Genomic DNA, 12472 nt, shown 5'->3' on the forward strand with positions numbered 1-12472 from the left:
TACAATTAAATCCTTTATTTTTAGATGACTAGAATCAGAGAGAGAAATAAGCCAGGGCAAGATGCATAAGACTGCCACACAAATGTTATATCTGCTATTAATGCTCTCTGGTTCAAGTTCACAGGCTAGGGCAAGGCCTTTGACTACATTGTTCAATGTACAATTGACCTAGGATGCTGGCTTTGCAATGATTGAGTTTCTACATTTTGTTAAATTGATTTATTCATTCCTACTTTGATGAGTAAACCACAGCCAAACCCATTCACATCATGGCTTAGTACAGTTTTAAAATCCAGCCATGATGTTGGCAGATATCTCATAAGAGAATGCTAAATAGTTCAAGGATAATGCATACATTGCCATTTCTCTGGAATCATGCTTTTCCTAGGTCCATAAATATTTTTTATTCTTGTCCTCCATTATCTCCTCAAAAACATGTTTTAATTCAAAGCTCAGTTCCCTGGAGTAGGACTTTCCTAGTCTCCACATATTTTTATTTAGATTTATGAAATGTACTTGGCTTTCATATTCCACATCTGGAAAAGGATGCAAAAGTACTCTAACCTGATGCAAAATGGCAATTATGAGAGAAACAATTACCAGCCAAACTCTGAGGATGATTGACAGATCCAGCTGCCAACAGGGGACCTTGTTCCTCCCTCCCTATTGGTGCCTGGGCAAGGGCAAGGGTATGGATTGGATCGCAAGGGAGATGGCAAGTGAATGGTCAATATGGACCATAGTAACAGGGGCTCATGCACTGAGGTCATCCTGGCCAAGGCGCCTTCAAAATCTGGGTTAGATTTGGGGTGAGCCCCAGGCATGTATAATATCAGGATGAATTCATAATAATCAAGCCCACTGAAGAGGAGAAGTGGGCTAAATACAAGGGCAGCTGTCTGGTCTTCCTTCCCCTCCTCCTGTTTAGCCTTCAGGCTCCTGGACGTGGCCCTCCTTTTCTCACCATCCATCTTCTCCTGCCAAGCTAGTGACAGTTGTGCCTGGTCCTTTCTCACACCTGCTCATCTCACTGCTCAATACCTGCCTTGCAGTTATATTAGAGCTGCCATGGGTGGTGACAGAGGGAGATAAATGGGCAGCCAAGAAGAGGAGAGGGAGAGACAAATTGGGGACTAGGGTGAAGAGATGGTGCGTTTAGAAGGGGGGGGGAATCTCTCGCCAGAAAGGAGAAGAGTTTAGGGAAGTCACTGGTTTGAAAACAGGCCTCTGCTGAGGCATTTTGGAAGCAGCCAAGAATAGTAAAGACATTTCCCATTCCCCAAAAGCCATAAATGGGCTTCATGCTCCACTGTTCCAAAAGTGTCAGCGGAAAGAAGGAAATTTCCTCCAGGTTCATGTCACACCATGTGGGATGTTTCTCAGCCTTAGCAGCCTGAAGATATATGGAGCAATTTTTCAGTCAGGAATGGAGGACAGGATTGCTCATTCTATCCCTTTGTACCATGGGATAGCTGTATTATTGCAGAGGTCCCAACTTTTTTTTTGAGCCCATGGCATACATGAAATTTGGAAGACATGTTAACAGCACTCTCACAAAATGGTGGCTGCATTTCACTGCTTAAGCACAACAAACCCAGTTTCCAGAAGCTTCCCCCATCCCATTTTGCCATCCCAGGATGTTCTTCACATAGCAGTCTCTTTTCTGGACAGTTGGGCAAATTTTGAAACAATGAAGCCCAGCATTGTTTTGATTTTCTAAGACTGCCTCTGGAATACATGGAGTCCAAAGGTACTCTATGGAGTAAATACTGTTTATTGTAGTAAACATTAACTTCCCATCTGCTCTATTAAGTGGCAACACCTGACTGACCTAGGCAAATCTAGAAAAGGCTAAGCAGGGTTCATATGGTTGGTACTTAGGAGGAAGGAAATATCAGGGCTAAGCACCTGACCAAAAAAATGGATAAACATCCTGGATGAAGGCCATTGCAAACTCCTTACGTAGTATTTGCCAAGAAAATTGTGTGATGTTGTCCACAAAGTCATTAGGGATTAGGCTTAACTCAAAATTAAAAAGAAGCAGGAACACTATTTCTATGCCTCTCATTATATAGCTCTTAACTGAGGTTTCAAATTTAAACAATTGCCCTAAATATAAACAATTGCCATTGGGAATTCTTTAACCTGAAAGCTGTAATCTACATCAAATATAAAGTAAGGAATTTTCTTGTTAAGTGTGTCATTCAGCCAATGGGTCCTCTTTGTTCTAAAGTTTATAGTTGCCCTTGAATTTGGAAACACTTTCTTTTCTGTTTGTTGTTATTTTTTATTGTGCTTACATACCCAGTACTTTCCTAAATTTTTTGTTCTCAGATTTAGCCCAGCAAGCTTGGGAGTGTAATTGCTGGTATTAAGGACAATATCCTTCTCAATGACAGTGATTACACTTCAGCTGAGTAGTAAAGCATAATTTTAAGTAAGGCATAAAAGTTAACAAAGATCCAGTTTGGTATAATAGTTAAAATCAGTTGGGAGACTTTGGGACAAACCCTCCCTTTCTTAGTCCTGGGAGCCACTTCTGAATGTTGCCAGGAAAAATGCAGGGATTAAAATAGATCTAAAAATGAGGGGAAGGAGGAGGAAGAAGAAGATGCTACACTGGATATGCAAATGAAACCAGCTGATGTTTTACCAAATCAAAAGAGTGACTGGGATAACTTTGTTACACTGGATTTTCAAAATCTGCTAAAGTTGTGAAAAATTTTGTAAGAGGGGATGAAGAAAAAAATGAGAACAAATCATGTTTCAGGACTTTGAGGGGATTAAGGTTCAAACATATTTTTATGTTAAAAATGAGAGAGAAGGAATATAAAAAGAACAGGATTGTTAAAATTAAAAGGAAGAAATATAAAGTTGGTTTATTTGATCCATTGTTATATCTGGTAATTCTTAATGGACTTTTGCCAACCAGGAGAGAACAATAAGGCTTTAAAGGTTTGCTTATAGATTTGAGACATGGGAAGAAGAGGTCATTTTTTAAGAGAAAGTGATGTTACTAACATTATTTATACCTGTTATGAAGGGGGAAGTCTTTTCTTTTCTGCACTATTTTTCTTTGTATTCTTTTTTTACTTTGTATTAATTCTTATATTTGTAATTGCAATGCTCAACAACATTTCTCCCCCCTCCCTCTCTCTCCCTCTGCATACATATACATATACACACACAAAAACCTGCAAAGACTAGTTCAACAATCTCCAGAAGTCAAGGCAGACTTGGAGACACACATATACATACATATCAACAAAGCTACTTTAGTAGAATTCCTAGACATGATAGGAGACTGACAGATCTCATCTCTGTGTTTCTGCCAGGATTAGGCAAGTAGACCAGAATTTCAAGTTGGGTAAGTTCTCACACTGTAACATTCATAAGCATCACTACAGTTTTAAACAGAAAAGGGATCAGGAAGAATTTTTAGAGGTAGAGTAGTAGCATGGGTTGCTAGCTACTTTTATAGGACAGGGTAAATGCTGGTTATTCTGTCTGCTAACTCTTTATCAGATTCCCACAGACAACCACTCCTTCACTCTATCAGACATTGCATAGTGCTAAATACTATCCCTGAGTCCCTTTAATCTTTTCTGACATTCTGGAAAATGTTGTAGTTGAACTTTTTTTCTGGTTGGTTATTATCCTCCACTCGTTAAGGACTGTAAAGTTCGTTTTGTTAATGTCAACTCAGTACATATTCAAAATGCCAAATTCTTGAAGATTAAATTGCAAGGGATATACTGTTTTTAGAACATACATTGTACTTTTTTTCCTAATATATCTCACATTAAGAAGTGCCTCACTGTTTCCTCAAGAAATTGTCATCCCCAAAGCATCATCTTCTGCCTCTCTCCTACTTTCTTTCAAGCAAATGACAATTTCAGTATATGTACTAATAACCCAGGATGATGGGAATTTTTTTTAATCTATTCTGAATATGGAATCAGGTGATCTTGAAGAGAGCAATCTCCCACATTCTCTTTAAATAGCTTCTCTGTTTCTAACTCATGCAGCAGACAAGTCGAAGATTAGGGGATGTGCCCCAGAATACAGTCTGGGAAATGAACCTAGAGGAAAATTAGCTCACCACAGATTTTGCAGAAGAACTGAAATAATACCATCCGCATCATGGGTAGATGTGATTTTTTTAAAAAAAGAGGTGATTACAAACGGCTGATGCTTTACTTCACAGACTCTAAATTTCATTAGTGATATTCTTCACATCTGTGGACTTTAGAGGGCAATCCTTAACTTACCACTGTTGCTTACCAACCATTCGAAGTTATGACAAACTCATTAAAATTTATGTCAACTTACTCTCACAGTTATGATTGCTACACCACTCCTGGGATCACATGATTGCATTTCAGACGCCTGTAGCAACCAACTCATATTTACAACTGGTTGCAATCTCCTGCAGCCTGTGGCACACAGAAGCCGAAAGGTGCTTTCACACATGCTCAGAATCCTCATATGGAATTTCTGTGCCACTCCCATCACGACAGTGGGTGACAGTTGTAGACCGACTGTACTGGGAGCAGGGGTGTCTATATATGTGTGTGTGAGACATGTGCCTCATAATATAACTGTGCAAATGATTTGTTTAGACAATGATATCAACATTTGAGACATATCTCTTAAGAATTGCCTTATTGGTGACACTGGCAGCATATGCATTTAATATAAATAAATGAATAATAAATAAAGAAATAAATAAGTAAATATTTATAAGTAAATAAGTAAATTGTACAGATAGTCCTGAACTTACAACAGTTCATTTGTTCGAAGTTACAACGGCACTGAGAATAGTGACTTACAAACCTTTTTTACACTTAACGGCAATTGCTGCATTCCCCCTGGTCACATGATCAAAATTTGGATGTTTGGCAACTGACTCAAATTTATGACAGTTGCAGGGTCATGTGATCACCTTCTGCAACTTTGTGACAAGCAAAGTCAACGGGGAAGCCAGATTCACTTAACAACTGTGTTGTTAACAACTGCAGTAATCCACTTAACGACTGTGGCAAGAAAGGTGTTAAAAGTCACTTAGCAACTGCCTTGCTTAACAACAGAAATTTTGCACTCAATTGTGGTCGTACATCGAGGACTAACTGTATTGAATGCTGAAGTTCTAGTAATCCATGGAGTCTCCACTCTTACATTAAAACATTGCAGAACTGGATGGTGGATAGTAAATTTAAAGGCAAGATTAGGGGCTTGGCTCAATGGGTTGCAGATGGGAACACTCCAGTATTGCTGAAAGGGCTGTTGATAATCCCATGTGGTCTTCTTTCTCACAACAGAGTCTGAAACCCCATCATGTCACATCCAGAATACCTTCCTCCCTTGGGACGCGTAGCAATATGTGGGGGAACTCATGGGAATGAAATGTCAGGTGTTTACCTAGTCAAGCACTGGCTACAGGATCCATCTGAGTTGCAGCGCAGCACCTTTCAGGTCACACCTCTTGTGGGCAACCCACGTGCAGTCGAGCGGTGCGTGCGCTACGTTGGGAGGGATCTCAATCGTACGTTCGCTGCAGCTTTTCTAAAGTAAGTATTACGCTTTGCTCCAATCTCTAGAACAGGGGTCTTCAAACTTGGCCCTTTTATGATTTGTTAACACTGGCTGAGGAATTCTGGGAGTTGAAGTCCACAAGTCATAAAAGGGCCAAGTTTGAAGACCCCTGCTCTAGAAGTTTGTAGGGAACACAAAGACCATCCTTCTCAGGACTGGGGAGGGTAACACACTGAAGCTCACATTTTTTGTGTCAGGTTTGAAGATGCTTAGGTGTCTAAGCCCTCACTTAAAGTTTGTTGCCATAAGACTTTAAATTTACTTTCTTCAGTCTGTGGCCCTTCAAAACTGCTAGCATATCTCCATCTTGAATCAATTTCAGCCCAAGTGGCTTTAACCATGCTGGCTAGAACAGTAGAAGTTGAAGCCCAATATATCCGCATAATACCAGATTAGAAGAGGCATCTTCTCCTGATCAGATCTAACAGACTACCATTATTTTGTGCATCTCTTTCTCAGTACCAAGGCTTCAGATTCAGACCTTTATGAGATTCAACGTGCTCAGGAAATCAACCAGATCTTCGGACCCAAAGGCTCATCTCAAGCCTATGACTTTATGTTAGATCTACACAACACTACAGCCAACATGGGTTCCTGCCTCTTACTGAAGTCTGAATTTAGCCTGTTATCCATACACATGTGTAACTATATCCAGGTGAGGTCATGTTTCTGAAACTTCCTAAGAATTTATTTTTTTTCCTGTTTCAAGAAAAGAAAACTGGGATTTCTTTTTTTAAAAAAAGCTATCTTCTTTTTTCCTGCCTTTACAGAAACACTGCAGAGTGAGACACTGTCCCATATTACTCTGTCAACTATCTGGAGAGGAGACTACTTTCATGATGTCAGTGGCTAAACATGGACTAGGTAAGGAGTAGTTCTGGTGATCCTTCCTAGAATACAGAATGACTGGAAAAGATCCATACGGTTCATGAATTTCAGTTGCAACATCCCCAAAGATCCTACTATCTCCTTAGAGGGTTCAATGTAATCTTTTGATGCAGCAGATGTCTCAAATCATCTCTGGCTGAACCACAGGGGTCTTTTCTGATATGGTCTTCTTGACCCCATTTCTATTTTGACATCTTTGTAGCAATAATAAAGTGACAGTATCAAAGGGCTGCTTTCTATAATGAGAGATTTAAAAATATTCTATTAAAATTATCCAATTGGTTGCTTTTTGTTGAAAGAGACTAAGATAGCTCAAATAAATTAAGCAAGATAAGTTTGGAATAATGTTTTATAAATACATAACTAAAAACTAGTGAAGATGAAAATTCATATCTCTCCCACCTGTTTTCCAAACTCTTACTTTATTCAAATCTTGTTTTTCTCTGGCAACTTTTCCTCTAGCATAACTTATTTGGGTTTCTCTTGAATGCATATTAAGTCAGCTGTTAATAAGATAGTCAGCTTTGCCCCATTCTTTGTCCATACAGTATAACTATATTATGAAAAGGCTGAGAGACAATGGCCATTCCTACATTAGTAAATGTCTATGAGATTCTCGATCATCCAGGTCACAATTGTCCCAAGGAGGTTTTTTTTTTTTCAAAAGGCAACTGGACTTTCTTGAAAAAGTCCAGTTGCCTTTTGGAAAAATCACATTTAGGCCTTACATTAGTAGTTTGTAGTGTTTTCAAAAGTCTCATAGGTATTCTCCAAGCAAAAAGTGGGAGATATTCCAGTCCTTGCTTTGCCACTTGTGATCAGTGTAGTAGAAGGAGGAAAAGTGTATGTAAGGTAAACAAAGACATTTCACCATAATTGCTAATGATGTGTTCTACCCCCCCCCCCCTTTCTTCTTATAATCCCCTCCAGCATTAGAGTTGGGCCCACAACCCCAGGGAGTGGCACGAGCTGACCAACTTGCTAAGATGAGATCAATTGTGGTCTGTGCTTTGGACTTCATTGAGCTTTTTAACAAAGGTGACCTATTTTGATTCTTCAACTGAGAAGCTCCATAAACGTGAGTGAGAAATATTACGTCTTCGTGAGATCCATTTTGGAGATCGTCAGAGTGTTACAGTTTTACTGATAAAATGATGAAAGCTATGGCAACAAGCTCTCCCTTTGTCAAAATAAGAGTGAAAGAAAAGCTAATGCAGAGCTACCAACCAACCGTCATGCATTTTTCCGTAATGTGACTGGAAATATAATCCTGTTTCCCTCGTGTGTCACACTCTAGTGATCTGTCATGAGATTTACGCTGATCAGGCTCTGTGCCTAGCATGAATTTTAAAATAAAGCCTAGACCTAACAGTATATTCAGATGCAGAAGCTGACAAACATCTGAACTTTTGATCATCAATTGCCCAGAGTGGTGGGGAAGGAGTTTGTCCATCCTCCTGCCTGATAGACTCCTGATTATGAAGACTGAGAATAAACTTTCTGCGATTTGTCTGCTTCTTTTTGTTAGGCACCTTGTTCCCAGCTTTTGAAATAGAGGCATACAGACCGGTTGAACAGAAGGACTTCCCCCGTTATCCCAACGGGGAGATTTCTGCTGTAATACATCCAAATCTACAGGTGAGTATGAGGAAAAGAAGGAAAGAAGAGAGGGCACATGTTTGTGTATGTGTATGTGCGAGAGTGAGTGCATGTGAGTGCTTGTGTGCATGTGCTGTTTGCAGCTTTCTGGCTGCTCTTTGCAACATAATAGAACATTGACTGCCTAAAACTTTGGGCATCTGTACATGAGTATCTTGCACCAGTATGATCCCCCTTTGGACGTGTGCAATCACACCCTATCAGGTAGCTTCGGCAGCTGTCTTTTTTTCCCCAGCACCTCTGCATTTTATTTGAAATTAGAGCAATTTGACATTTTTTCCACTTTGCAACACTGCATTATTGTGGCTGGTCTATTTGAGAAGGGATTTTTTTGTCTATCCCTCCCTCTAGATTCTTTCCTTTTCTTGATACATTCCTTACATCTTCAGAAGCTTTTTAATGCAATAAAAATGAATGAGATTTTTTTTCCTCTTTCAATTTCTACAGAACAGAAATCAAAACCTCCACAGCTAGGTGTAAAATTGACAGCCATAGCAGCAGGGATCCAACAGCAAATGCCTGTGTTTTCTTTGTATGGGCTTGTGGGGACATTTATAAATCAGAATACCGAGGAGTAGGCAGGGCAGAGATGGGAAAACACTCTTCTCGGCAGCTCTCCTTGGGTAGTGAGAGAGCACTCTTTTACTTTTCAGGGTCAGGAGAAATGAGAAAGATTGCTGTTCAGCTTCAATAATTGCCTTGTGAGGGATTGGGGAGTGGAAACATTGTGCTAGGAAACTGGAGTTTAATAAGCATGCGAAACCATGAGCTTTGCTAAGTGTGCCGCAACATTGCAAGACTTAGGGAAATTTCTCTTTGTCAGAATGCCCTTTTCCCGACCTTGCGTTCTCTGATCATCAAGTTGTCTACTTGAGTGGGATAGAGAGTGTAGGATAATAACACATCAGACTCCAAGGAAGTCTGCAATTAATCATCCAACAGTGACAATGCTCATTACAACAGTTTCATCTCTTGCAAGGGCTGTTTCCAGCTCATCAGAGGCTACCACACAAGGGGAATAGAAAGGCTTGCTTTGTGAAAACCTTCTGGCTATTTTGTTCTTGGTATCAAATCAAATAATCTCCCTTAGGATAAAGATTTCCAGCCCCTGAAGCCTGGGGACCCAGTTTTCCAGAATTTTGTTGGGGAGGATATTCTGCATGATGGTGATGACACCTTCTTCCCAGTCTTCATCAACGAAGCAGCCTACTATGAGAAGAAAATAGCCTTTTGGAAGACAAAAAAGGAAACATTTACACAACCGGCACTGCAGAAGACATTTTAAATACGATGAGTTGGTTAATAATCAAAGGCAGTTGAAACCTCTGTGTTGTACACATTCTAACAATCAGTGATGCTGGAGAAAATTTACGTGGTCACTAAGAATTGGCACCAAATTGATGATACATAATGAAAGGAATTATGCATGGCTTAGTCCATGTAACAAACAAATGATGATAATCACTCCTTAGTTTATTGCTTGATGCAATTATCTCCCAATGATGTGCCCTTGTGATGGAATGTAGTGAGGAGTCCCAAGAGGGAGGGGTGCATTTTGGAGGAATAAGAGACAATTCTGTCCAGATATTTTGTGTGAGACAAAGAGGGTGAAGACAGCTGCTCCCTAATAGTTATCTGAGTATATGGCAGATGCAAAAAGTAGTGTGCTTAGTCTGGCAATATTCTGCGGATAGATGTGGAAACAATAAAGAATTCAGCTTGGAGGAATCACTATGTGTCATTCTTGGTTTTGGGGCGGGCCTGACAATCCTTGAGGTTTTATTTTATTTTTTTGTGCAAGATCGGTCTTTACTCCACCTCATTTCTAGGATAATCTTTTGATGCACATGCAGAAAACTTGATAAATTGGATAAGCCAGTGTACTCTGGCAAAAATATTGTCTCTCAGATCTACAGTAAATCATCAAGGCCAGGGATCCCAAACTCTTCAGCTGCATAACCTTTTCATGCCATTTCAGTTTGTTCATTGGCCCCCAAATATTTATTATATGAAACTAATAAATATTATTTTAGTAATAGTACTATGAAAAATAACAATGACAATAATAGATAAATGACACAAATAACCACACACGTTCTTGTAGGTGGCTGGGTAACGCTGTCTTGCCATTAGCCACCTCACCTTCAGGATTAGGATTAGTGTGGAGCTCTGTAAAGACCCCCAAAGGTTAATCAACTGTCTATCATTCACTGACCATATTGGAATGCATTAGTGATCTTGAGGAAAGAGAAGGAGAAATGCTGCCTAGAAAAGAAACAGATAAGAGGGGCAAGGAGCCAGCAATCACTTAATGGTCACAAAATGAAACCGAGAAAAGATCTGCCTTACTATATCAGGCAGTTAAAAGTGATGGGTGGAAATTTATACTTTCAGACTTGCAAGATTCTGTTAATGCAGCCTTACAATAAAGTACAATTAATCTAGTTCTGTTTCACCAGTGGTCAAGTCTTATTCTGCTCCAATAATGAGCCTGACGTGGATCTGTCCTTGTAGTTTCAATGTGGAACGTTAAGTAAAGTGAATGGTGAAACCCCATGGCTTGGTTTCCCTTTCTGCTTAGACCCTGCTGGTGGGAAAAAAAGAAGTATCAATCTCATTCCCTCCCTATCGTGATGTGGTGGGGAGATTGAGCAAGCATAGATAGCTGCTTTGAATAACAGGTTTGGCTACCTCTCAATAGTCGAACTAATGTCTCCCAAACACAGAGACACTACATCTACTGCCTGAGCTTTTTTCTGAATGTGGGTTTAACTACTTTTTTTTTTTTTTTAGAAAAAATGCTCTAAAAAAAAAAGATGCTAAGAAATCACAGGCAAAGAGGAGGCATGCAAGGTGAAATGGGAGATACCTGTGGAAACTGCTTTTCTGAAGTTGTATTTGATGCTTTAATCTGTTCCTGTCTGTTGCATGACAGGGAGAACAGAGACACAGGACTTCTTTCCTGCATGAAATAATGTTTGTGGTTAGTTTTTTACCCATAGCCAAGCTACACATTCCATTTGTTTTGGCCAAGTTTTCTTTGACTGCTAGATTGTTAGATGATAAGGGATGCTATTTGCTTTGCGGAAATTGTTTCTTGAGGCAAAGGAGCAAAGAAACTGTAGACCCAAAAATCTAGTTTGGAATGCTGTTCCCAGTCCTGAGGAGAACTGACTCAATGTATCTTAGTTATTGCTAGATTTGAATACTACATTTAGCATGAAGTATCACTGGAAGGGTTTTTAGAAGCTTCAGCTGGTACAAAGAAGTTATGGGTGTTTACCTATGGGATCATATTACTTCTATCCTGCCATACGCCTTTTAGTTATTAAATATTTACAGGTGTAATTACAATTGTTGATGATTATCTGTAATGTCCTAGCTCAGGGGTGTCAAACTCAATTTCATTGAGGGCCGCATCAGCATTGTGGTTGCCCTCGGGGGGCCGGGTGGGTATGGCCTACTGGGTGGGCATGGCCAGCTCTACATCATTCGTGTCAAGGGGGCCTGTGGGGGCCTGGGCAGGAGTGGGACAGATTTGAGGGTCTCTGGCAGAAGGGAGTGGGACCAGGGCAAGTGCCAAGGCATGGTCCACTGGAAGAGCCTCACTGTTCCTCTCAGGCCATGCGGGGGAGGGCTGGATGGTGGTGTGGGCTGCCCAGAGCCCTGGACAGCAGAGGTCAAACACCAGCCTGCCCCTCAAGCACCCGTGGCACCAAGCCCAGCCCCACTTCCCCAAGGGGTCACCTAGCTGCACTTACCTCATCCTCAAGGCTGCTGCTACTGTGCTTGCTCTCCTTACCCAGGTTGCTCATGATGGGTACGAGGGCAAAGTCAGAGGGAGGCCCATTCCCTCTCCATGGGAGGAGACCCGGTTTTGTATCCAAAGTTTCCTTAGCAATAGGATGGGAGACCCCCAGGATAGGTCAGGAAGAGGGGGCAAGGGGATGGTGAAAGGGTAGCAGGGCAGAACTAAGGCAGAACTTCCCTCAGACCCTCCCTCTCCTTTCCTTCTTTCCTTCCTTTCTTCCTAAGTACAGAGTGATGAGAAAATATTTGAAATGAGGGAGGGAGAAAAACAGGCAAGACATGCAGCTGGGGAGATGTCAACCTTTATGAGGAATGAAGAAATGCACCATTGCCTAGAAGTGGCCAGCACATGGCCCTCACCTACTTCACATATCTGGCTTGGTGGGCTCTGGGGGAGGGGATGCCATGAGCAGAGTGAGAGTCAATGTTACCTGTGCAATGCCACCCAGCCCCCAGCCTGTCCAGTTTCGGCAGGCAGCGGGGCGCTCTCATCACAGCACTGAGAGGTTGAGCTGGGCTG

General features: G+C 40.9%; 1 protein-coding gene across 3 annotated transcripts in view; it reads left to right on the plus strand.

Moving 5' to 3' along the window:
• The window catches only part of ACY3 (aminoacylase 3), a 25935-nt gene extending 15349 nt beyond the window's left edge, over positions 1-10586 (plus strand). For all 3 annotated transcript variants that reach the window (XM_039341018.1, XM_039341017.1, XM_039341019.1), the window contains 6 exons: positions 5322-5570; positions 6055-6250; positions 6366-6459; positions 7414-7521; positions 8012-8121; positions 9233-10586. In XM_039341018.1, coding sequence (XP_039196952.1) covers positions 5338-5570; positions 6055-6250; positions 6366-6459; positions 7414-7521; positions 8012-8121; positions 9233-9427 — 936 coding nt within the window. In that variant the 5' untranslated portion in view covers positions 5322-5337 and the 3' untranslated portion in view covers positions 9428-10586. The remainder of the gene's footprint in view (positions 1-5321; positions 5571-6054; positions 6251-6365; positions 6460-7413; positions 7522-8011; positions 8122-9232) is intronic.
• The last annotated feature ends 1886 nt before the right edge of the window (positions 10587-12472 follow it).

The sequence above is a fragment of the Crotalus tigris genome, unplaced genomic scaffold (assembly GCF_016545835.1).
Source record: "Crotalus tigris isolate CLP2741 ecotype Arizona unplaced genomic scaffold, ASM1654583v1 scf7180000017764.6130737, whole genome shotgun sequence".
NCBI lineage: Eukaryota > Metazoa > Chordata > Lepidosauria > Squamata > Viperidae > Crotalus > Crotalus tigris.